The 27,743-nt window shown below is 39.4% G+C and overlaps 1 protein-coding gene across 1 annotated transcript in view; it reads left to right on the plus strand.

Annotated features, from left to right (window-relative positions):
* Positions 1-17,531: 17,531 nt before the first annotated feature.
* The window catches only part of BCO1 (beta-carotene oxygenase 1), a 42,279-nt gene continuing 32,067 nt past the window's right edge, over positions 17,532-27,743 (plus strand). The window contains exons 1-2 of the mRNA XM_069072242.1: positions 17,532-17,595; positions 19,179-19,307. Coding sequence (XP_068928343.1) covers positions 17,532-17,595; positions 19,179-19,307 — 193 coding nt within the window. The remainder of the gene's footprint in view (positions 17,596-19,178; positions 19,308-27,743) is intronic.

Here is a 27,743-nt window from a genome sequence, read left to right on the forward strand (position 1 = left end):
GCACAGACTATTCTTTACCTTTCTTGGTATCCCAGCACACAGCACAATGCTTGGCACATAACAAGTACAATTCATGTTTATTGACTGGATGAAAAAGTATAACTAAGACTCGCAGGACAGTGGAAAGAGTGCCGAATTTGGAGTCAGAATACCTGAGCTCACATCCTGCCTCTGATACTTAACATTTGTGTGACCTCAGCCAAGTGACTTAACCTCTCTGAGCCTCAGTTCCCTCCTCTGTGGAATGAGGGATTTGGACTAGATCAGAGCTGTCAAATTCTGGAACTCCCAGGGTTCCCGGAATACACTTTGACAACTATTGCTTTAAGGTAACACCCCTTCCCTGTCTGAACTCTAGTGAAGAGAAGGTTGTACAGGAACCAGATTAAAATGCAATTGGGAAAGAGTTAACAAAATAAAAATACAATAGAACATGGATAATGTTAACATATGGCTTTCCAAGTCCATATGGGAACCACAGAGATCCTTATTTAGAGAGGCCCCTGTTTCTATTTGTGTTTGACACCCTAGCACTAGATGAATTCTAAGGTCCTTTCCAACCTAAATCTATTATCCTGTAACTTAGTCCCTGCCTTCCTATAGCTCCTAGCCTAATAAGGCGATAAGACAGAGTAAGATAACTATAAATCACAACATTACATGAAAAAATGCATTAGAGAAACAGGTTAGGAACTTGGGCCTCACAGGTTAAAGAGGCAGCTCATTAGTGATAGTTTCTTGTTCAGTCATGTCCAACTCTCCGTACCCCATTTGGGGTTTTCTTGGCAAAGATAATGGAGTGGTTTGTCATTTCCTTCTCCAGTTCACTTTACAAATGAGAAAACTGAGGCAAACAGGGTTAACTGACTTGCCCAGCGTTATACAGTTACTAAGTATCTGAGACTGGAATTGAACTCAGGTCTTCATTACTCCAGGCTTAGTGCTCTATTCACTGTGTCACCTAGCTACCCCCATTAGTGACAGGACTAGAGACTAAAGGGAGACTTCACAAAGGTGTTGGGATTTGAGCTTCACTTAAAGGCTGTATAAAAATCCAATGAGTAAAGAGGCCAATGAAATAGTTTGGTCAAAGGCACAAGGGTGGGAAAGAATATCATGTGATGAAGGGGCAGTCTGGCAGTGCTTAGAGAGTGGGAGAAAAGTAAATATGAGATAAGTCAGGAAGGATCAGTTGATACCAGATTGTGGAAGGCCTTAAGTATCAGACTAAGGAGTTTGAACTCTACTTGGTAAAGAATAGTGAGGTATCAAAGATTTTTGAGCAGAAGAATGCATAAAGAAAGAAGAAGAGAGGTGAACAGAAGCAGAAAGAATCACTAAGAAGTTATTGCAAGAGTCCAGGGAAGTAAAAATAAAAGTCTGAGTTCCTGTGGGAGCAAGACAGGAAAGAATAGATGAGAGAAATATTATCCATGTGGAATTAATAGGAAACAATAATAATAAAAGTATCTAACATTTATATAGCACTTACTATGTGTTAGATACTGTGTTAAGCATTTTACAATTATTATCTTATTTGATCCTCATAATAACCCGGAGAGGTAGGTGCTATTATTATAATTGTTTTCATAGACGAGGAAACTAAGGCAAATTGAGTTTAAGTGTCTTGCCCAGAGTAGCTGGGGAGGTACAAAAATTGGGGAACAGGAAAAAGTTGAAGGTAACTCCAGCTCTTTGAATATGGGAGACGAGGTGAATCTTTGTGCCACAGGCAGAAATAATGAAATTAGAAGGATGAACAATTTTTTGAGGAAAAATAATAATCATGGTTTGGGCCATGTTGAGTTTGAGGTGGAACGTTCTCCTCAGACACTAGTCATTTTGAAGGATTTGCTCACAGGTATGAAAAATCGGCAATACTGAAAAATCTACTGGCTGCAACTTCATTCCAAAGCTTTTCACCTTCTTTTAAGTGTAGCGTCTAGGCACACCCACAGATTTTTGCAGAGCAAGTCTCCCAAGAGATGGCTACCCCAGGTTCAAAGTATTCTGTCGGTCCATGTCCTATAAAAAACATAACTCACAAGCTCCCACAAATGCATTTACCTTTGTTTTTGTTGTTGTTCATCCTTCATTTTCAAAGAAGACCAACAGCATCAGGAGGGTGATGTCTTGACTTGCAAGTGAAATGGATTTAAGTGACATACAGCTGTGCAAAGTCCTCAGCCTCACTCTCTCCTCCAGAGTCATCAGAGTCCAGTGGCAAGTCAAGATGACTGGTGATGGCCCACATTTACCTTTAATAACAAGCTAGAAGCCACAATTAGTTTAAAACAATATTTCATGAAATACTGTACTAAGAAACATAGCAACAAAACATTTCTTGCACAGATCTAGAGCATGTTCTCCTGCAAAATACAAACAGATCAGCAGAAAAAGTGGGTACTTATAGGGGGGGGTACATATACAAACATTAGGAACATATGGCTAAAGCACACATATGGAGGGAAAACTCCAATAACACTCATGTCTACAACAGATGTTACTGAGCTGTGCCAGCAGCGTCTGCTCCCTCGTCTCTATTAGTTGGGTCTGTTTCCATCATTCTTAGAGTCTCTGCAGGATACTGCTTGGCCAGATACTGCTTTGCTGGATGGATAGCGTCTACTAAGTGCCTTTAGGCTGTAGCCTCTGCCACCTCCAGATTCTGGCTCACATGCACTGTGAGTGCCTTTGATGCTGCTGATCATATGAGAGAGGCTGAGAAATCTGCTTCTAGGAGACTCCCGTATAATGGAAGTACCTCAGAGAGACTTTAGAACATATTTAGAACTGGGAGAGACTTCAGAAGCACTAGCCCACCAGAGCTTCAGCTATTGCTTTCAGCTGCTTACTTTTGGTTTAACTACTTGCTGGTGTGTTAAGACAATGCTATATTGGCCTTCTCCCCTCTGAGGCACATCAGTCCTCTGCCTCAGCATTTGTTCTTTTCCATTAAAGTTGAATGGATCAGAGACTATGACCCTATGACTTTCAAAAGGTCAAGAAAATGAGCTTCCTGGATTCCAGGAGCTACCTAAAGTCTAGGATTTGAAGAGACTATATCCATGCTAGGTTTTTCAGCCAGCCTAGCATCAATACCAAAAGGTATATTTCTGAACTCAGTCCTGTAGTGACTGAGATGAGGACTCATCCAGCAGTCATGTAGCATCTGGATGTGAACTTGGTGGGGCCAAAGCTATGGAGCAACAATTCTGAACCTACTCTCTCCAAAAACTGAGGTAGTATAGTGGACAGTATGGCCCTAAGATATTGAGAGGAAATGTATGTACTTTTGTTATTGATATATCTTTGAAGTTAATATCCCTTTGTAAAAGCACATTAATGTTAAGTGGTTAAGTGGAATTGAGGACAGTTACTGGTAACAGAAGTGGGAGAGAACACAACTAGTTCTCATTGATGTTTTAGAGAAGAGACACAATCCCAACCCTTTAGGGTACCCCTTGAACTCTCAGGGTCAGATGTAGCAGGTCCCTGGAAAAGTAAGATTAGAGAGATACTTTATCTTTTTAAAGTAAGAGGTGGTGTTGCAATGTTTTCTCTGCTTAAAGTTTATACTATCCACAAGGATTTGGAGTGAGGATTCCAACAATTGAGACAATCAGCAAAGGTTTCTTGAAGGAGATGACACTGAATTGAGCCTTGAGGGGAGCTAGTGGTTCCAAAAGACAGTGCTGAGGAATAAGAGGTTTGTAGGCAAGAGGGATAGATACTGTGTAAAAGCATGAAAGTGAAAGGTGTAATGTTACCTATAGGGAACAGCAGTCAGGTCAGTTTGGCTAGAATGTAGGTGAGGGGGAGTAATCAGTCTAGAAAGATAAGACTGGTGTTAGATTGTGATGGGTTTTAAATGCCAAATGGGTATTGGTACTTTATCTGTAAGGTAATGGGGGAAGATTCAAGCTACTTTAGCAGGGGAGTAGGAATATCAATTTGGCAGCTATGTGGAAGATGGATTAAAAAGGAGAGAGACGGGATAAAGGGGAACCAATTCAGAATGAATGAATAAATGAAAAAGCCATTAATCACTGTGTATAAAGCACTGTGCTCATTGCTGGGGATAAAAATAGAAAAATATGACAGTACCCTGCTCTCAAGCAGTTCATATTATAATGGAGGAGAAAACACATATGGAAGAATTCAACTGCAAGTTATATAGAAAGGTCCCATAGTCCTTAGAAGGTAGCAGCAAAACAGATGACAATGCTTTTTCTTTAATGCAATTTCCATTGATAAAATCATAACAGTTTCTAATGTTCACTGCCAAGGACTTTTGTGGCAAGATTTTCTATTCTAAGTCATTAGTAGCTGTGGTTGTAGCAGCTGCAGAAGGAGTTGTTAGGTTGTATCTCCTCAGGGGTTGCTTCCCAGGATTATGGCCAAGGTGGTAGATGGGGCAGTTTGACTTGCCTGGTACATAATGCCTCATGTCTCTCCCTCAGGGTGCCTTGTAATCTTAGCTAGGCTGGCTCACCTGTCTTGTGGGTAACAGTTGATTAGCAACTGGTAGGGATGGCTGGCCCTTTCTCTACAAGAACTGCTTCTTCAGATGATGGCTGTGAGGAATAGACTGGAAACAGGACTAGTGGTCTAGGTGGGTGCTGCCACTCCCAATGCTCCTGTACCTATAGGCCTTTTGGTGACAGTTGGTTAGCAGACATTGGTGAGGAAGGTAGACCCCTCTTCCACAATGATTTTTTCTCTTCACATATAAGTAAATAATCCAGGCAAGAGGTGATGGTGGACTAAATTTAAGTGGTTGTGGGGTAGGGAGAACAGGCCAGGGGCAAGAGATGTTGAGGAAACAGACTCAACAAAACTTGGTAATTAATTGTATATGAGTGGGGGAATGAGAAAGTGAAGAGTTAAAGAGGGATAAGCTGTTTTCTCATTTATAAAAAGAAGGTATTGGACTAAATGATTCTTTGATTTCTTCCAGCTCTAAATCTTCTGAATTGTCAACTAGATACCCCTATAGTTCCAATTCCCCCACTCTACATTTTCCACATTTCTTTGAGAGAAGGAAAATTTCCTTTTACTCCTAATCTGTTAAGTTCTCCCCAATTCCTTCTGTCTTCCCTCTCACCCTTTTGATCTGATTTTCACATATCAAGTGCACTTGGCTTAGTCAGTATCAACCTTTTTCCTGGCTTCCTGGCCCCTCACACCTGCCTTTGTCTATGATTGTTACAAATCTGTACTGCCTTAGCAACTTGGAATCAGGAGTCTAGGGTAGGAATTCCAGATCCAACATTTACTGTATGGTCATAGGCAAGCCACCAAACCTTTTTGGGCCTCAGTTTCCTAATCTGTAAGACTGAGTAATAATATTTATACTGCCTTATCTTACAAATTATTGTGAAGGAAGTACTTTATAAGTGTGGACTATTATTAATGTCTCTCTACTTGTTCATTTAATTGTTTACTCATTAACCTTCAATGGTTCCCCACTGACAAGATGAAAGTTAAATTAATGCAAGGTCTTCTGATCTGGCTTGGTTCCTCACACCCTCCTTCCAACCTGATTGGTTTCTTCAGTGTTCCATAATCTCATGGGAACTTTCTTTTTAAAAAAAATATTTTTAGTGTTCTTTTCTTTTTAAATTTTAAGTTCCAAATTCTCTCCCTTCCTCTCATCTGCCCCCCACCCACTGAGAAGACAAATAATATTATATCAGTTATGCATGTGAAATAATTCAAAACATCATTTCATATTAGTCATATCACCTAAAAAAGTGAAAAATTATACTTCAATTTGCACTGAATTCATCAGTTCTCTCTCTGGAGATAGACAGCATTTTTTTCATCATGAGTCCTTTGGGATTGTCTTGGACCACTGTATTGATAAGAGTAGCCAAGTTTTTCACACTTGATCATCATTACTACATTGCTGTTATAATGCACAATGATCTCCTGGTTCTTCTCACTTCACTCTGCAACAGTTCATATACATCTTGCCATTTTTTTCTGAAACCAAGACATATATCCTTCCCTCCCTCTCTTTTTATCCTGTCTCTCCTCAAGTCTGTCTTGCTTCTGACCACTGCCTCCCTCAATCCACCCTCCCCTTTATCATCCCTCCTCCATTTCTCTTATCCCTTTCCCTTCTTATGTCCCTGTTGGGTAAGATAGATTTCTATGCTGAATTAAATGTGTGTATGTATATACACGCACACGCACACACACACGTGCATGCACACATACACACAAATATACTTTCTTCTTTGAACTAATTCTGATATGACTAATATGAAAGTGAGGATCAAGCCTATCCTACCCCATTTTCCCCTCCACTATAAAGCCTCTTCTTTGTGCATCTCCTTTATGTGAGAAAATTAGTCCAATTCTACATCTCACTTTGCCTGTCTCCCAGAGAATACTTCTTTCTCACCCCTACATTCTTTTTTTGGAGAGCATCCCAACAAAATCAAATCACACTCACACCTTCTGTCTACACAGATTCTTCCTAATTTCCTTAATAATGATAAAGTTCTTAGGAGTTACATGTATCATCTTCCCATACAGGAATGTAAACAGTTTAATTCCATTGATACTCTTTCATGCTTCTCTTTAGTCTTGTGTTTGAATGTTGTATTTTCTATTCAGCTCTTGTTTTTTCACCAGGAATGCTTTAAAATCCTTATTTAATAAAATACCCATTTTTTTCCCCTGAAGAATTATAGTCAGTTTCACAGGGTAGGTTATTCTTGGTTGTAATCCTAGCTCCTTTTACCCTCTGGAATATCATATTTCAAAGCCTCCACTACTTTAATGTGGAAGCTGCTAAATCTTGTGTGATCCTAACTGTAGCTCTACAATATTTGAATTTTTTTTTCTTTCTGCTTGCAATATTTTTACCTTAACCTGGGAGCTCTGAAAGTTGGCTATAATATTCTTAAGAATCTTCATTTTGGGGTCTCTTTCAAGAGGAGAAGGGTGAATTCTGTCCATTTCTATTTTACCCTCTGGTTCTAGAAAATCATAATTGATCAGTTCTTGAAATATCACATTTAGGCTCTTTTTTTGTTCATGGCTTTCTGGTAGTCCAATAATTCTTAAATTATCTCTTTGATCTATTTTCCAGATCAGAGTTTTTCCAGTGAAATATTTCACATTTTCTTCTATTTTTTTTCATTCTTTTGACTTGTTTTTATTGTTTCTTGAAGTCCCATTGAGTCATTAGCTTCTACTTATCCAATTCTAATTTTTTAGGAATTATTTTCTTCAGTGAGCTTTTGTACCTCTTTTTCCATTTGGCCTATTTTGTTTTCTAAAGAGTTCTTTGGTACTGATTGTGAGACATGGGAGACACTGGCATGGGACCATCCAGCATAGTATGTCCACATCAAAGTAGGCACTGTGCCCTGTGAGCAAAGCAGAATTGCAGTAGCTCAAAAGAAATGTGAGATGAACAAATTTAGGAATATCTCTTCTCTAAATGTTCATACAGACTATTTGTGCCCAAACTGTGGTAGAGCCTTCCAAACTCATATTGTTTCTGATTAGCCACAGTTGGACACACTGTGCATTGATCTCAACATCGTGATGTCATTTTGGTCCTCTTCAAGTATGAAGGACAACAATATGTACATATTGTATAGTAAATCACTTCCCCAATCTAAGTCACAGTTTCCTTTAAAATGGAAACAATAATATTTATATATACAGTTTCCTTTAAAATGGAGACAATAATATTTATAGCATTTTGAAGATCAAATGAGACAATATAGAGAGAGGACTTTGTAATCCCTGAAGATTTAAATGGAATGGAAGTTATTCTTACTGCCTGTGAGACCTTGGGTTTCTCATGTCATTTCCCTGCGTCTAGGATTCCTCATGGCCTCTGAAGTCTCTTCTACATCTACATCTATGATAGAAGAAAAACAGGTAAGAAGGAAAGAAATTAGCATCCATTAAAGCATTGTGCCAGTACCAGGCACTGTGCTAAGCACTTTACAAATATTATTTCACTTGATCCTCACAACAACCCTGGGAGGTAGATGCTATTATTATGCTCATTTGTAAAATGAAGAAACTAAGGCTGAGAGAAGGTAAGTGCCTTGACTAGGGTCACACAGCTAGTAAGTCTCTGACACAAAATTCAAACTTACATCTTCCTGACTCCAAGTCCAGTACTCTAAGAAATTCTGATTTTTTGTTTTGTCTCCAGACACTTCCCACCCCACCTCCTACACCTAACCTTTAGTTGTCTACTTCATTCCAACTACTACAGTATTGACTAAATTAAATGAAAATGAACTAACTGAACAAACATTTATTAAGTACGCACAAGGGGTGTGTAATGGGAATGCAAATTTGGAAGATCTTCCCTGCCCCTAGCCTAAAGTGCACCAGAAGCCTGGGGAGGGAGGCTTGTTTTTCAGTAGATACTTTTTGATTGGCCAGTGGGTCAATAAGGTTGTTACATTCTCTGAGCCAGGAGAAGGCTATATAAGCCCTGATGTGTAGCTTTGTTTTGGGACTCACTTTGAGAAGTGTTCTGTGATTTGATCTGAATTCTGGGAAGCCGTTGTTGAGAGGCCCCCGGCTTTGAAAAACCCAGATGCTGATTTGTTATGGATGTAATGGTTGGACAGTTTGGAAATCTGTCTACTTGATCTGTTTCTGTCTTGATAATTCTGCCTGTATACTTTGAGGTTCGGGGTGCTGACCTTTTTCCCCTGAACAAGGTAAACGATATATGTCTGACTCATTAAAGTAAGCTTGTTAACCCATTTTGAGTTGCTTTCCTTTATCAAAGCAGATCCAAGAACCTGTGGTGGCGGCAAACCCTGAGGACACTTGGGGTGCTTGCCGCTACAGGGTGCTAGGTGCTAGGGATACAAAGCTAGGTATGAGATAGGTCCTGTCCTCGAACTGGTGAGAAAAATTGACATAACTCTGGTAGAAGAGAAATGAGATCAGTGCAAAGGAAAGATCCAGGTAAAATGAAACTTGAGGAGGAAGGAATCACATTAAGCTACAAGAGAAGTTCTAAAGAAAGCATCTCTAAGGAAGTGATATTTTAATTAGGCCATGAACGAGGGAGAGACTTCAACAGATGGAGACAGGAAATGAAAATGAGAATGAGGAGTACATTCAAGGCATGAAGGATGGCAAGAACAAACACAAAGAAATAGGAGAAAGCAGGACAAGAATGAGAGCTGGAGAGGGGTCCAGTTTATCTGCAATGTCAAGGTGAAGGGGAACAACATGAGGAAAAGCCAGAAAGATCAGCTGGAGCCAGATTGTGGAGGGACTTGAATGCTCAGATCAGAGTAAATACTTATGTGTCATTCTTTCACTTTCCTTTAAGGCAATAGGTCCCCCATAGAACAGAAAATGTTAAGAGTTGGAAAAGGACTTAGAGATCATCATGGTAGAATGAAAGCTTTTGGAAGGTGGGGACTGTGTCTTTTACACAGCACAGCATAGCATACTACATAGAGTAGCAGCTTGTTAAATGTATCTAGTCCAATGCCTTCATTGACAGAGGAGGAGCCTGAGCCCCGGTTACTTGTTTCATTTAGTTTTTGCTCTCAGATTTCCTGCTTATTCTCACTCCTGCAGTTCTCTCCTCACATACCACTGAGGGTTTTCCATATTTATGACAAGGGTCAGTGGTATGTGGGGAGAGAACTGCACCCTAGTCAACTGCGCTTCCCAACTGACCAGAGGGTCAGAAAGCCTCCCTGCTGGCCTTCATTCTAGCTTTCACATGCCCACTCTTTATCCCTATCTCTTGTTTATAATAAAACTGGGGAAAGCAGAGCAGTCTAGGGGCAGCACAAACACAGATCTATTCCCATTGCTTACTACGAGGTGGGGCCACATTAAATTGCAATGGAAAATCGAAAGTACAAAGATTCACATTGGATCATTTCTTTTGAGGCTCAACACTTGCCTCCAGTCACTGCTATTTGAATTATCACCAAAACGTCTTCATTCAGCAGCGGCCACCTTTCTTTGCTCTCCATTTGCACTCTTCCGTGGCTCTGTGCTGATGGACTAATGGGGAGCATAAAGCCACAAAGCTTCTCTTCCATGATAAGCCTACTCCATGGGGAAAACGGGAATTTAAAAACTCTGATCGCCCCTGTAAGATGACCTGCCACTCCTCTGACTGCCCAGAGCTTTCATCCCTTATGGCACTAAGCACGCGCTGCCCTAAGTCCACACCTTATTTTTGTAACCCAGCTTTGGAGTAAGCCTAGAGTCCGCAACGTGGAACCCGAGGCCTCCAGACCACGTGGGTGAGGCAGCCTCCTTTGATTGGCTGCCTTGGTCTTTAAAAGCTGGGGAGAGTGTGCCATTCACTCTCTTGCCACCATCTTCTTGGCCTGTGCTTCAACTGTGCTCCTGGAGTTCGTGAACAGCCTTGGAAGCTTTCCCTCCCCATGCCTAGGAATGAGCCTGGGGATATTTGTTTCTGCCTTGTGTTATTTGTTTCCGCCTGAAGGTGAACACTACAGCTAAGGGGACTGCCTAAGGGCTGTGGGAAAAGAAGGAGAATAGCGCAACTGCACTACTTTCAAAGGCACTCTCAGCCAATCCAGGAGACTACCCCCTTCCCCTCCCCCCAACGCGCCTGTGTGCGCTCTTTGGGAGCTTCGTGATAGGCGAACTGAACATGCCCAAAGATGGATTGCGTCTTCCATGTCCCCAGCAGTAACACTAAGAAGGCAATTTAGTTAAGTGAATAGAACTTCGCGTCTCCTGGGCTTCCTGTCTTCCTGTTCAGCCAGGAAGAAGCCACTGGTTAGGGACAGCTAAAGACCTTTTAGTGCATAGCTGAAGTCTCTGAGCCATTCCTTTAGCTGGACAGCCAGCAAAAGCCACCAGAAGTCCCGAGGGAAGCTTGTTGTTTGTTGCTTTGTCTCTCTCTCTCTCTCTCTACTGGTGCCCGATCCAAAGTCCTGAGCCAAGCCAGTTATTTGACTTGAAATTATAAATTTCCTTTAAACTCTTAAGTCCCCAGTTGTCAGTCAGAATCACCAAAACACATTTGAGTACTCTACCCCAACAGAACCCCACAGGACACAAGACTTCCCGCAGCTCCCATGTTTCTTCCTATTTGCATTAAACATAAATCTGAAGTGATAAGAGCCAAAGGGCTAGGTGAAGTTGGCATGTGCCAATTTTTGTTTTTTAGTCTCCCTTTATTATGAATAAATTTCAGCAACAAAATCATTGGTTATTTGGCAGTCTCTATACCTACTCTGAGCAAGGCACTGTGCTAGACACTGAGTATAGGAAACCAAAAATGAATAGCCCTTCCTCTCAAAGAGCTTAGATTCTATTGGGAGAATACAGTCTCTACACAGCTAAGTATAATAGAACTAGAACCAATGTTAGTGGAGAGGATGATAGCAGATGATATAGAGAAGGCATTGCTGTTCAACTTACTATTCTACAATCTTCTGGAGTTGTTATTATGTTTCTATATTCTCTGCTGAGGAGAAATGACCTTTGGATTAGAAAAGACAACAGAATTGCCTTTGATTTCAAGGCAGAAAACCAGGAGGCAGCTAAGTATTGGAGTCAGGAAGGCCAAGTCCAGCAGTCTCCAAGGCTAGGAGCACTTGACTTGGAATTAGGAAGTTCAAATTCTGCCTCATATACTCCCAAGCTGTGAGACCCTGGGCAAGTCACTTAATCTTTCTTAGCCTCTCTGTAAAATGGGGATATTAATAGCGCCTCCCTGCCAGGGTTGTTGTGAAGATCAGCTGAGATATCATTTGTAAAGTGCTTTGAAAAACTTAAATCTCCATATACATGCTAATTATTATTATTGTTTTTGCAGGGTCCTGAAAGACCAAGGAAAATGGGAGACATACTGTGAGAATAGAGAAGAGCAAATGATGTGACTGATTTTATGAAAAAAGAAGAGAGTAGAACCTGCAAACTGTAGGTCAGTGAATTTGACTTCAGACCTAAACTTGTGTTTTCATCAGATTTCTCTTATTCTTTCAAGGAAGAAAGCAGTACACCATTTGGGGCAAAGGAAGTGGGAACACATGCAAACAGTGTGGCACAAAGTTTAAAAATGTTACCCTCTGAAATGTAGTTATACATATGTTCTTCTCTGTCAAGTATGGTTTATAACTGGGCTGTTAAGACCAGAGTGTTTTGAGAAAGACTTAAAGAGCCTTCCTAAAATGAGGATATTCCTTTAAAAGCTACCTGCCACCAGAAAGTGAATCTTAAAATGAGAATCACAGAATTTGAGAGTTGGAAGGGCCCTTGGTGGCTAATCCATACAAGTGGTAGCCCAAATGCTACCAAACTTCCAAGGAAAAGGAAGCCATTCTCTCTCTGTCTCTGTCTCTCTCTATGTCTCTCTCTCTCTCTGTCTCTGTCTCTATCTGTCTCTCTCTCTCTCTCTCTCTCTCTCTCTCTCTCTCTCTCTCTGGATGAGGCAGTCAGGGTCAAGTGACTTGTGCAGGCTCACACAGGTAATATCAGGTGTCTGAGACCAGATTTGAATTCAGGTCCTCCTGACTCCAGGGCAGGTCCTCTATGTACTGTGCCACCTAGCTGCCCTGAAACCATCTTCTTTTACGGTAACCCATTCCACTTCTGGACAGCTCTAATTGTTAGAGCAGCAAGGTGAAACAGTAGATAGAGCACTGGGCCTAGAGTCAGGAAGATCTGAATTAAAATCTGGCTTCAGATACTTGTGTGACCCTGGCCAAGTCATATAACCCTGTTTGCCTCAGTTCCTCATCTATAAAATCAGGACACAGTGGAGAAGGAAATGACAAACCACTCCAGTATCTTTGCCAAGAAAACCACATAGAGTCAGACAAGACTGAACAACAATTGTTAGGTGATTTTTCTTCATATCAAGTCTAAATTGGTCTCTTTGCAACTTATATCCATTTCTCCTGGCCCTGCCCTATAGGACCAGAAAGAACAAGTGACAACCATTCAAATGATGAATCTTTTAGTCTTCTCTTGTTCAGACTAAACATGCTCGGTTCTTTCAAATGTTCCTCAAATGACATGGAATCAAGGCTCTGGTTACCCTCCTTTGGATACTTTCCAGCTTATCCATGTCCTTCATAAACTGATACCCAGAGCTCAATTCAGTACTCCAGATGAGGTCTAATGAAAGTAGAAAATAGTGGAACTATCACCTCCTTATTCCTAGAATCCCTGCCTCTTTTAATACAACTAAGGACTAAATTCACTTTTTTTGACTGTCACATCACACTGCTTCCTTATATTGAGCTGTGGTTCACTAAAACTTACATGCTTCAGACAGTCTACTGACTAATCATAGGTTACCCATTCTTATAGTTATGAAGTTGATTTTTTTCACCCAAGTATAATATTTAACAATCATCTCTATTGCATTTTATCTTAGTTTATTCCAAAGTTCTAGTTTGTCAAGATCTTTTGGGATCTCTGCTCTCTCATCCAGTATGTTAGCTATCCTCCCTGCTTTGTGTCAAGGTGCTTTAATGGCAGAAAGCTTTGGTGACCAGAGAATCACAGAAGCATAGATATAGATCTGGAAGGGGCCTCCAAGGCTATCTAGTTTAGCCCTCTCCTTTTGCAAATGAGAAAGCTACAACTCAAGGAGTTCAAGTGATTAACCCACCTAGTATGCATCAGAGGCAGGATTTGAACCAAGGTCCCCTGACTCCAGAATTAGTGCTCTTTCTACAATAGTGAAAAAGGAAAGCTTAACACTAAGAATCTGTCTTGTATTCTCCCAGCATTGAGTAAGCAGAAAAGATGACATACCTGGCAGATAACAGAATCTTATCATTAGAAGGTATGGCCTTAGGTCAAATTCACAAGTACCTAATTTTACTCTTTAAGTGAGAATACAAAATTATACTTCTATGTATAATAATACAAAGTACTTTGGAGAATAGATATATTGTATGGTTTTTTCCTTGAACATCTTTGGGTACATGCATATTTCATATAATTTTCTCTTCTTTGGGTGCCCGAGGCAAGCACTTTATTTGCCTCACCCTTGTTATGCCACTGACTTATGTTGGAACAGGTATTCTACTCCAGGCTCTACCATACTTGCATGAAACCATCTAATGACCTTGTATTGACTCACCAAGCAACCTTCTGATGACTAATATGATCTCCCAAGTTACCTTAATACTGAGAAGAGGAAAACTTGGAAAGTGGTTATGAGCATCTGGTCATCGGAATATAGCATAATAGGAATATTATAGAATCATAGATCTAAAGTGGGAAGAAACCTCAAATATCAAGTCCAACCTTCTCACTATGCACATGGGTGGTGCCATAGATAGACTGTTGACATGGAGTTAGGAAGACCTCAATTTGAATCCTGCCCAAGATATTTACTATCTGTGTGACTCTTTCAGCCTCAGTGTCCTTATTTGTCAAAAAGGGGATAATAATAACACCTACTCGCAGGATTTTTATGAAGACAATGTAGAGAAGTGCTAAATAAATGCTAGTTACTATTATTGTCCCCCATGCCTGGGATGCTCTCTTTCTTCATCTCCTTCTCCTGGCTTCCTTCAAATCCCATCAAAAATACCACCTTCTCATGTGTGCATCCAGAGAAAGAACTGGAAAGAACTGAGTTTTTATCCAGGTGGAAGCAAAATACCTGATCTTTTTCCTTCTCTTATTTGGTTTTATGTCCTCTTTACCATTTTTCATTCCAGCTGATACGATCCGTCTTTATAACCTGACTAATGTACAATGTGAAAGTATTTACAGATCCTATACTTGACTATATGCTGCCATGGGGGGGAGAGGAGGGAGGGGGAAAAAATGTGAAACTCAAGGAATTGTGGAATTGAATCCTGTAAACTAAAAGGAAACAAACAAATTAATTAAAAAAGAAAAAAAGAAAAGAAAAAGAAAAAAATACCACCTTCTCTAAGATGCCTTTCCTAACATCCTTTAAGGCTAATTCCTTTCCTCTGTTGGTTGTCTCCATTTTATCATGTATCTATCTTGTTTGTACATGGTTGTTTGCATTTTGTCTTCCCCATTAGACTATGAACTCCCCGAGAGCAGAGACTGTCTTTTGCCTTCCTGTACATCCCCAGCTCAGTACATCCCATGCCTGGAACAAAGTGAGAGCTTAATAAATATTTGTTGATTTACAGATGAGGAAACTGAGGCTCACGTGGCTAAATGGCTTACTCAAGGTCATACAGGAAGTTTGAAACAGAGTTTTGAGCCTGAGATTTGAACTCTAAAGTATGAGAACTCCAGAGTTAGTGATCCTTCTACTATATATCTGGTATTGCAATGAAATCGAGGGTCAGACCCAAGGGGTTTTCATAAGGATCTCATAGAATTTCAAGTTGGGAGGGCCCTTAGAGATTACCTAGATTTACCACATCATTTTTATATTTCTAGAAACTGAAGCTCAAACCTGGGAAGGGGGGTGGCTAGGTGGTACAGTCAATAGAGCACTGGCCCTGGAGTCAGGAGGACCTGAGTTCAAATCCAGCCTCAGAAACTTAATACTAGCTGTGTGACCTTGGATAAGTCACTTAACCCCAATTTCCCTGCCTTCTCCCCTCCAAAAAACAAACCAAAAACCTGGGAAGGGATGTCAAGTAGCAGAGCCAGGATTCCAACCCAGGTCCTTGGAATCCAAATTTCTCTCAATACATTGCTTTGCCTTCATAAACTTATGCGTTGGCATTGGCATTTCTTCCTTGTCAATCTGTATTTCCTCAGAGCCCAATCACTCCTGGTTAAGCTGACAAAATCAGGTTTCTGAATTTGGAAACGATTTTCGATGACCAGGGGTGACCTCACCAAGGAATAAGTACCCCATAAGGCCAAATCTGATGAGTTTACATCCAATGCTCTTTTATTTTTAACAATAATTTATGTAATTAACCTTAAACATAAAAAAACCAAAAACTTCACAATTTTAATATTAGAAATGTCCTTAATGTGGTTACATTAGTTAGTTCCATTGTTATTTTTGTCTATCTTTCCTACATCTTTTTAAAAATGATTTTTTTGAACCAGTGGTGTTTTGTCTTATCAGGCCTGGTGGGCACAAAGAAATATATCTTAAAACTGTAACCCAAATACCTACCACTTCAGAAATCATTTTTTTTCCTCCCCACATCCTCACACTCCCTTCAAATGGTTTATTAAATTGTTCTCCATCAAGCACCTAATTGCCACAAATTCACAAATTTGGAATTCCAGGCTTTACTTGTAGATAGAATTAGGACAGAATCCCACTATGGCCAAAATTTCCTGATTTTTAGCACAGATTATCTTCTATAAGGGTGAAATTCTTGCACGTTATGGTTCTGAGACTGACCAAAACCACTTTCTCCTACAGATAGACTTCCTGATCTGGGCACTCTACATCCTCTCTTAAGTACTTCTATGTGTGACTGTCTTTCTTCTATGGTTTTCCCTATTTCTTTCCCTTCCTGTTTTTCCCAGGTTCAGTCATCTTTCTCTTTATTTTTCCTCTTCTCTCCTTCTACTTTTTGCTTTTCTTTGCTAGTTGTACATAAGAACTGAAATCAGTTTCCATTTTTTCACCATCTTAATTGAATAGGTTATTTCCTGTTTTAATTTTAAAAGTGAACAAGCAGAAAGTTTTAGGTTTCTATCTTAAAAAAAGGTGACTATGCTTTGTGAGTTGCTTTTTTTTCACCTGAGACAGTGACTTTCCATAGCAGTGGTTCTTAACCTTTCTTCTGTGTCATGGACTCTTTTGGCAGTTGGGTGAAGGCGATAGGCCTCTTCTCAGAATAACATTTTTAAATAATTGAAGGAAATCCACAATTTCAGTTAGAGGTTAATTTTTAAAAGTAGGGTTTTTTTCTATCCAGATTCACAGACCTAAAATATATTCATATACCCCAAGTCTCTTCACCCCAGGTTAAGAACCTTAGCTCTATTTCTTTTTAAATTTCCCAGTTTTGCCTAATCCCAATTAATGCTGTCAGAAGGAATGACATGGGATTGATGACTTGGGTGATGAAGTCTCCTCCAGGACTTCCTAAATTCCATCCCCTTCAGGATCAACATCCTAAAAGTCTCACCCCTTGTACTTTGTATGTGTAAGCAAGTACAACTTAGTGTTGAAATCTCCCACCAGCATGATTAAACCCCAATCACTTGGTTTCTCTCTGCACTCTCCTAAACCACTGAGTTTAGTTCCCAAAAGAAACTAGTTTGATGACAAACTGCAGAGTGCGCAGAACATTAAAGATCTGCTAGTACAGTGACAGGCAATTGACCTTTGGTCAAGACCTTTTATAAATAGTGTGTGTGCAGAAAAAGATAAAGACACTAACTAGTAACTTGTGAAGAAGGGCCAGATAAAAAGAGAGAAGCAAGAGGGGGGCAGGAAGACAGAGCTGGGAAGGGCTCTCAAAGGGGAAGGAAAAAAAGAGAGAAAAAGAGAGAGTGAGGGGCTGAAAAAGCTCTTTCCAGTTCCTTTCTCCTTCCTCTAATTATATTGTCATTGTTACTCATCGGGACAGCAGCAATACATTCTCTTCCCTGCCATGGATATGATCTTTGGCAAGAACAAGAAGGAACAGCCAGAGCCTTTGAGAGCCAAACTTAGAGGTAAGAAATGGTAGATATGGTGGAAAACTTGGACTGTCTCAGATGGATGAAACCTTTGGGCAAACTATGGATAAGGATATCTGAGGGAGACTAGGAACATGCTCACAAACTCATACATGCATACAAACCCTCCTATACATATAGTCACATGTATAAATATCTTTATTTATGCAAATATATACTTTCACATATTTGTATATAATTCATACACATCTACTCATTCTTTTTGGAGGTGAACACCCCCTACTAGACTTCATGTTTTATTCCCTTCGTCCTTTAGCACACCAGTAGGCATAGTAGGCACTTGATATATTGAGTTTAATTCAGGTCTTTATAATCTCTCTCTTTGCTGCCACTTTTATTATATATTCCTTAGGCTGTTGGGGAAAGTAACTAATTCTAAATTATCAGACAGGTACCTAAGTAGGTCAGTGTCACTCAACCTGGGAAGCAGTAGCATAATTATATCCAATGATGAGAATAGCTCGTGGATTGTGTTTAGCTCCAGATCATAAGTGAGAGAGGTAGAGAGAAGATTTGATCCTCTGCATGTTGGCAGGGTAGCATTTGGCTTGGTTATCGTTTCTAAAGGCAATGGTACCAGTAAGGAACATAGTGAAAGAAGGACTGACTTGTAATTAGTGTTTGGAGACTGGAGAATCTTCTTTCAAAATAAGATTTGTCAGGGCTACCTATGTGACCTTGGACAATAATAATAATAATAACAACAATAAAATGTTAGGGTTTGCAAAATGTTTTACATTCAGTAGGGTCAAAATTAAATTGGGGATGGGGTCCACATATTAACTTAGGAAACCATAAATTAACATTATGTTGTATTGTATTTTTATTTATTTTATTAAACATTTCCTAATTACATTTTAATCTGGTTCAGTTAGCCTCCATGGTTTTGCCTGAGCATGCCTTACAAATACTATTTATTCAATCCTCACAACTCTGTTAGGTAGGTCTGTTATTATTCTTACTTTATACATAATGAAACTGAGGCTGAGAGTTGTTAAGTGACTTGTCTAGGATCACATAAGTAATACTGACAGATTGTATTTTTAAAGATGTCCAAGGAGATTCTAGTAAGTGCCAGGGGCAGGATTTGAACTCAGGTTTTCCTGACTCCAAGTCCATCATTCTTTTCACGCTGCCACCTGATTACCAATCATCTAACATCTCCAGGCCTCATTTTCCTCATCTGTAAAGTGGAGGGGACTGAACTAGATAACATTTAAGTTTCCTTCTAGTTCTAAGTCTATAATCCTGTTATTTCTAACTAATCAATTCTCTTTCAACAATAAGAATAGAGTGTGGTAATTAATCCTTTTAAATTTTATTTTATGCCTTTCACTAGAGGCATGAAAATCGTTTTAGAAAACCAACCTTGGTGTGCCAAACAGGCTTAATTTTGATGTGATAACAGTCCCTAGTGAAAAACTAGTATCCACCTAGTAAACACTCATTTCTAGTGTTTTGGATTTTACACATTCAGGGCTTTGTGACTTCTCTTCATGTTATACTTCTTTCAGTGGCTCAATGTCAAAAATGAAAGAAAATATTTTTTCTGTCTCTAGGTGAGCTGCCAACTTGGCTTCACGGAACTCTCCTACGGAATGGCCCTGGCATGCACACCATTGGAGAGACTACATATAATCATTGGTTTGATGGTTTGGCTTTGTTGCATAGCTTTACCATTCAAAACGGTAAGACAAGCAAATCATCTTGGAAGGTCGATATAGCTTTTTGCTTAAGAGTTCCTCTGTCAGTAATTCAGTTTAATAAATACTTGCTAATTACCTATTACATACAAGTCATGGTGCTAAGGGCCTAGGATGCAAAGATGAAAAACAGCACAGTCCTTGACCTTCAAGGAATTTGCCATTTAATGATAGTGGTGGCAGGGAGGGGATATAACATGTATGAAGATTGGAAGAATACTAGGGAGCCAGTGATGGGGACAAAGTCAGAAAAAATTATCTGGGAAAATTTGAAGAGGGACAGAATCCTTTCACCTGGGGCTGTGGGGAAGGCTTCCCAGAGAAGGTGGCACCTGAGCTTAATCTTAAAGGAAAAGAAGGATTTCATCAAGCAGAAGTGAAGAGGGAAGTGCATTTCAGGAATGAGAGACAAATTGTTCAAATGTAGAGAGGAAGATGGAATGTCAGAGTTCAGAGAATAGCCAGTTTAATCAATTAGACTAGAATACAGAGTGTGAGAAAAGGAATAATGTGAAACAAGGTTGGAAAGGTACATTAGAACCAGACTACAGAGAGCCTGAAAAATGAGGCTAAGGAGTTTGTATGTTATTCTAGAGATGATAATGACGCACCAATGGTTTTTGAACAGGGGAGTGATGTAGTCAGTCATTGGGCTCTCTTCTCTCAATAGCCTGAAGGAGGTGAAGGGGAAAATCTGCTTTCCTTCTGCAGTTATGAACTTTTGCCTTGTTTTTTGAGTTAGCTACATACAGTACTAGTACTGATGGTCTTGGACAGCTGAGGGGCAGAATCACAGATCTGGAAAGCTCTCACAAATTCATAGACTTATTAAATTGATAAGGACCTCAGAGGGCACTGGTCTAGAGTCCAATCCTCTGCATAAAGAATGAATCATATCTACAAGAACCTGGACAGGTATCCATCCAGTCACTATTTGAACACATTACTCACTCTGGACAGTTTTATATAGTTTCTTTCTTACCATTCCTGTCCTGACACCTACCCAGTCTTCCCATTAAGTCTCTTTTAGAATAAAAATCCCTAGTTTTTTAAACTGATCGTGGTGTCCAATCTCCCTCCATCCTAGTTACTTCTGAGCCATTCAATATATATTTCTCCCTCTGTTAAGTAGAAGCTGTTGTTGTTTCTGTCCAATAAATAGGTGCATCCAAGTTAATTTGAGGTTAGCAAAAGCCAGTGTCCAAAACATGACCTGTAATTCAAACCAGCAACATTTAACAGTATCTGCTACATATTGGGTCTTAGACAATGGGAATACAAAGACAAGAAGAAATATTGAGTACTGCCTCAAAAAATTTCCTTGGACTTTGAATTCCTAAGGGAACATGGTCATGAGGGGAAAGTGACTGCCAGCCAGAATAAAAGCAAAATTAATTTCTTATTCCTAGTCCTTAGCTGTCTCAAAGAAGCCTCTCTTTCTAATGTGGGAGTCACAAATTATCTTTAAAATAAAAAACAAAAAACAAAAACCCACTTCCTGGTTTAGGTGAAAGGATTGTTTTCATTAGTCCAAAGTTTGGCCAGAGACTGTGAAAGTAAATGCCATAACTTATTTGTTTATTCCCTACCCTTCAAAAGGCATACACTTAATTATGTTGAATAATGAGCAAGAGAGTAGAATTTGGGAGTCTCTTCTCTTTAATCTTGTTCTACAATTTCAGGACTGAGGCCCATCTGTGAGGAATTCCAGAGACATTTCCTCTGAGCCCTCAAGTTCACTGAACTCATAGCTTAGTCATTTATAAGAAGTGGTTGGCATGTTTACAACTCAACTGGATTCCATGTTTACATTTTGGGACAAACTGAATTCGTTTTTTGGGAAAAGACCAAATCAGAGGCCCACAGTATCTAATAAATATATTATTGGCAGAAACTCTCAGTATGTATAGATGTTTTATTTCTTTTTCATCTCTTAACAACTTTTATTTGTCGGGATCATGATTTTATGGAGCACAAATGACAAAGGTGAAATTACTTAATCCCATTTAAACCAAATTAAACCCTTAACATAACTTTCATCAGGAAAATCAAAGCACGAAGATATTACTCAGCAAAAGCTTCAAAGTAGATTTTATTTATACGTTTGTTCACATGGCCATGAAATTGTTGACAGTCCCCTTAGAGGCAGCTGTAGTGCAGTGAAAAGAACACTGGTTTTGGAGTCAGCTGACCTGACTTTGTGTCCCAGATCTCCTGCTTTCTACCAGAAAGGCCTTGGGCAAGTTAGATACCCTCTCTTGGCTTCAGTTTCCTCATCTGTAAAATAAAGGGATTAGACCAGATGACCTCTAAGAACTAGTCTAGCTCTGAATCTTTCATTCAATGATCCTTTCCAGGATTCCACATTTATTTTTTCCTGTGATACTTTTATGGGTATAATTTGTTTTACACTATGTAAATATTTCCCTTTGCCCTTCTCTCTGCCCTCCCAGAGAGCTATTCCTTGCAACAAATTTTTTTTAATTGAGCTAAACCTATCAACACATGGGGGAAAAATATGCTGTTATATGTAATATTTCAGGCTCATGAACCCCCACCTCTGCCAGTGAGCAAGGGGGAGGTATCTTTTCATCTCTTCTCTGGAGCCACGTTTACTTTTTTATGCTTTTGAAAAATTGTTTTATTTTTGATATTTTAGTCACTATGTATGTTTCCCTCCCTCTGGCTTACTTCATTATGTATCTATTCATGTCTTTCCAAGCTGCTCTGTGCATATCATATTCATCAATTCTTAAAGCATAGTAATATTCCATTAACACAAGTTTGTTTATCCATTTCCCAATTGATGGACATTCACTTTGTTTCCAGTTATTTGCTATCACAAAAATGCAGCTGTAAATATTTTAATGTACATGGAGTTCTTTCTTTTTGTCAAGAAGCTCCTCTCTAGGTGATTTATGCTTTGCATGGGGTGATTTATATGCCTAAAGGCTTAGGGACATTCATGGGAACATAGGGATTTTGAAGGAATTGCATGTACAGGTGCTTTGTAGAGCTCACTGGTCAAATTCACCAAGCAGCCAAATGTCTTTGATGGTAACACTTTAAGGATTTCTATCTATGGGAATATGTGTTCTTGCTTAGGGAGATAGAAGCAAATTAAAGAGAATCCTATAAGACAGAAATTGACTTCCCTAAATTTCGGCTATGAAGGACCATAGATTTAGGGCTGAAAGGGATCTTAAAGGTTATCTAGGCCAAACCCTTCATTTTATGGATAATGAAAGTAAATCCCAGAGCAATTAAGAGACATCCCTAAGGCCATGTATGGGGTGTCCCAAAAATCTCAGTGGAGATTTAAGTATTAATAGCTAAAAAGTGCACAAAGACTTTTGGGTCACCCTGTATGGTAGTAAGCAGCAGAACTAGATTTACTGCTCCATAGTCTTTGAAAGGGGAAGGAAAAGGGAAAGAAAAAAAGTAGTTATACAGCACCAACTTTGTGCCAGGTACTATGCTAAGCAGCTTACAAATATCTCATTTAATTTCCTTGACTTGCTCAGGATCACACAGTAAGTGTCTAAGACTGTATTTGAACTCAGGCCTTCTTGACTAAGTTCTGTGTTCTATCCACTTTGCCATCTAGCTGTCTATTACTTTTTTATTTTAATGAAAAACTGAAAATTATTTTCAAAATTCAGCCTATTATATATGTTTATCAAGAGATACAGTGGGGCTCACTTCAGAGTGATCCAAAATCTATGCCATTCCTTTACGAATATGACTGTTACAAGAAATCTGATTGAGATTTCAAAACCTGACATCTTTCCAAAACAAGATGAATGAATGAATAAGCATTTATTAAGTTGAGGCTATGTGCAAACCACTGTGATAAGCACTGATGATACAAACAGAAAAGTAAGACATCTCCTGCTCTTTAGAAGCTCACAGTCTTTTGCAGAAGATGACACATAGGGAAGGTTTCAGCTGCAAGTCAGAAGGAAAGGTCCTAGGGTCCTCAGGCCATAGTAGCAAGGTAGATGGTAATGCTTCTTCTTTGATATAATTTCCAACTGATAAAATGACATCAGTTTCTAATGCAGAACCATTTGACCATGCCAAGGAATTTGGTGGCAAGAACTTGCTATTCTGAGCCTTTGGCACTTTGTAGCATCTGCAACGGTAGTGCCAGGCTGCATTTCTGCAGGGGTTGCTTCCCAGGATGAGAGCTGAGGGTATGGGTCTTAAAGCATTGCTATTGCCAAGGCTCTTGGGCTCCGGGTCCTCTACATCAGGACCTTATGGGAGACAGTGATCATGGTGGTGGTAGGGACTTGACTTGCCTGGTACACGCTGCCTCCTATCTCTCCCTCCAAGTGTCCTGCTGTTTCCCAGTGATACTTAGTTTAAGAACCAAAAAGCCAGCTTTTAAAAGTCTATATTTCTCATGAATTTCTTAATTTCATTCATTTCAACAAATACTTTTTAAATATCCCTCTTCTTAGTTGTGAGGGAAAAAACAATGTTGAGATAAGACATAGTCTCTGCCCTAATTGAGCTCATTAATTTTTTGCCTTAAACAAGTTAATGTTTCAATTTTATGAGGTAAGCTTCCAAATTGGCATTATCTCACTGTTATCTAAATAATAAAATGATCCCTCTAATTAACCAAGGTGAGAGTCATTGATTGATAGCTCTGATGTGTTGAATGTCAAGGTTCAAAGTGACACTCCCAGCCTCTGCTATGGGTAAAGGTAGCACAGTATCTTTGTCTAGGGGCATATCATGTGTCCAGAAGAGAGAATGAGTATTATCCTAATGTCTGACTCAGATTCAGAAATCTGATTCATATTCAGAAATCTTTGACAGTGATCTGAGGCCCTTCCTGAGTCTCTGAGCAGGAAGGGGGTGATCCATTAGGAAGTAAAAACCTACTGAAGAAAGGGCCACACAATCACAGGATTAGGGAGCAGCATAGTATAATGGAAAGACTGTTGGATTTGGAATCAGAGGTCCTGTATTCAAATTCTGCTCTGCCACCTAAAATCTCTGTGATCTTGAGCAATTAATCAAGAAATACTTATTAGGTGCCTACTGTGTACCAGATACTAGGGCAGCAAGATTATCATCTTCCTTGTTAAAATATTAGAGGGATATGTGTTCTGTTAAGATTCATCACCTAATTGTTTGGCAGTGGTTCTTTGGGTTTTATCTTTTAGTGCCCAGTGGTATCATATGGTAGATAATTTTTTAAAAAGTCAATATCTTCTCAGAGTCTGTGCTTCACACAACTCAGTACTTCCATTTTAGGGTCTGTGTGGTACCATGGACAGAGTTCTGGATTTGAAGACAGTGGATTTGGGGTCCCAATTTCAGCTCTATTTGCTGTTGATATGATCTTTAAGCAAATTACTTCCCCTCTCTGGACCTCAGATTCTCCTTTTGTTAAATGAGAAGGTTGAATTAGACTATTTCTATAGTACCTTCTAATTCTGACATTCTATGTTTATAGGAATATATGATCTAGAGCTATAAGGGACCTAAGAGATCATCTAATCCAGGGGTGAGAAACCTGCAGCCTGGAGGCCATGTGTGTCCCTCTGGGGTCCTCAAGTGTGGCTCTTTGATTAAATAAGGCTGCACTTGAGGACCTAGAGGGACACATGTCCCCTTAAGTCCAGATTCCCCACCCCTGATTATTCTAATCCAACTTCTTCATTAAGGAAACTGATTCCCAGCAAGTTTAAATGACTTCCCCAAAGTCACATAGATAGTGTGGGGACAAAGCCAAAATTCTGCTGTATAAGTTTAGTCCTCTTTCTACAGCACCCGATGTCTATGATGGATATTTAGCCTTCAATAGAGAATACTTAGATAAGAGGACACAAGTGCTCTCTTAAAGTATTTTTGAAGGATTGTGGAATGTAGAAGAAAGATCAGACTTATTGTGTTTGGTCTCAAAGGCAAAACTAGGAATAATGGGGAGAAATTGCAGAAAAGCAGATTTAGGTCCTTCATAAGGAAAAAAAACCCAAAAAGGTCAAAGCAAACACCAACATACATAAAGATACCCTGAATAGCTCCTGAGCCCCCAGAGGTATGCTTCCTATCTATACAAAATCATTCACAATGATGATCTCATTAATTCCTGAAATACAGGACATTTATTTAAGCAATAAGGCAAAAGCAAAAATAATCAAGTACAGCTACTCAATAGAAAGTAAATGCAGGAATAATCAATACATGACATGCCTCATGTAAACTTGAATCTCACTCTCCCTTCAGGGGAAACAGTATCTGCTGAGAAGAATGGATTTATATATACAGAAATCTAGAAGGGAGAAACATGAATAATTACAACTCATTTGCTCAGGGAAACTACTTTGCCTGACAGTCTTGATGTCTTTGTTCCCTTCATTAATGATCTGAATCACACAAAGTTGCTTCTCTGCTTAACTGTTCACTTGACTGGTCATTAGTATTCTGTTGCTGAGCAAATCAAGTTTCCTACTTTCAAAGTGATGAAATAGTAATAAGTTCTTTTAACTCATAATCACTCTTAAAAGTGTCCTGAATTATTTGTTTTGCTTTTGTGATTATAAAGAGTTCCCTTAATAAGCCAGATAACTACAAAGCTCCTCAGGTTGGTTCTCTGGGAAATACAGAAACTCTTCAGTCAACAAGATGCAGCATCATACTGCTAGCTTCTTCTAACAACAAAAGTACAGAGCTTGGCTTTCTCCTCTCCTGTTTCCTCTCAAACCAGAGGAAGACAACAGAAAGCTATCAGGCACTTCTGAGAGGCATTGCCTCTTTCAAACTATGGATGAAGCTAAAGATAGATGATAGACAGACAGACAGACAGACAGACAGACAGACAGACAGACAGACAGACAGACAGACAGACAGATAGATAGATAGATAGATAGATAGATAGATAGATAGATAGATAGATAGATAGATAGATATTAAGAGCAGGCACTATACTAAGTGCTCAGGATACAAATAGAAGACAGTCCCTGCTCTCAAAGAGTTTACATTCCAATTAAGGAAGGCAACATGTAAAGGGGAAGAGGCAAATGGCTAAGGAAAGTAGTATGTCTAGAGATGTCTTCAAAGGCTGGTGAAGTCTTGGAACCAAACAATATAAGGCCAAAGTTGGCTTATCAAAACCCAGGGTAGCTCCAGGAGTGGAGTCCCATTCTCAGGTGATGAGGAAGTGGAATTCAGAGAGTGTGCCTAGGAAATAAAGGGCAATAGCAGAAATTCAGCTCTCTTCCAATGAACTTCAGTCTTTTTTTTTTTTTCAGTCAGTTAGCAACTCCCAGTGTAGCAGCTACAGCCATCCTATCACCTGAATATTTCTGCTGCAACCTACTTTGTTTCATGAACCCTTTGGCAGTGTGGTGACCATGAACCTCTTTTCAGAATATTGTTTTTAAATGTCTAAAATAAAATATACAAGACTACAAAGGAAACCAATTACATCGAAACAAAGATAATATGTCTTTCCCATTCAAGTTTACAGAAGTCCCAGAATCTATTCACAGATCCCTTACAGATTCATAACCCCAGTTTAAGAACCCCTGGGCTATTTCTCTCACCCAGCTTTTCCTGTTTGGTCCTTCGCTAATTTTTTTTTTTTTTTGCCTTTTGGAGGGCAATTGGGGCTAAGTAACTTGCCCAAGGTTACACGGCTAGTTTTTTGTGTGTGGGCATTGAGTGTCTGAGGCCAGATCCGAACTCCGGTCCTCCTGACTCTGGGGCCAGCGCTTTACTCACTGTGCCACCTAACTGCCAGGTTCTTCACTACTCTTAATGTCTCAGTTTAGAAGTTCCTGGTTCTTAGGGACTCCTCTTTCTATTATAATGTAAAACTCAAAAAATCCAGTTTTCCATCAGTTATGAAACCAAGTCATGCCATCATCTCAAAAGAGCTATTTGATTTAGTGCTTTATGCATTTTAACCTCTCAAGCTCTAAAAATATTACAAGCAAATGAACTGAGGGACCACCATACTGGCAGGCCAAGTCATTTCAATGTTCTCATATAAGTCCTCTTCAGTTCTAGGGCCAGTCCTCCTGTGTCTATCTTCACATTTTAACAGAAAATCTATTTCTTTAAATATAGATTTTAGCGATTTTTCTATGAACAAAAATTCTTTTTCTGTCCCTTTCTGCAGCCAGACGGTTCATATACAAAAGATACTTTATATTTTTCATATGTTGACTTAATCCTTTTTCTTTATACAACAACAAACTTTTAGCAACCAAACAGCTGATATACAAAAGCAAAAATATATTTCTTTATTCATATCAAATGCAAATCCATGCATTTATGAGATTGGGGAAGGTGCCAGAGGAATTTTGTGGTCTGAGTGAATTGGCAAACATTGTCATCCATTTTATATGTGACTGGAATAGCTTCCTGGAAGAGGAGAGATTTCAGGTGAAGATATAG

The sequence above is a fragment of the Petaurus breviceps genome, unplaced genomic scaffold (assembly GCF_028583685.1).
Source record: "Petaurus breviceps papuanus isolate PSGF00001 unplaced genomic scaffold, PetGlider_PUasm1.0 90845, whole genome shotgun sequence".
NCBI classification, from domain to species: domain Eukaryota; kingdom Metazoa; phylum Chordata; class Mammalia; order Diprotodontia; family Petauridae; genus Petaurus; species Petaurus breviceps.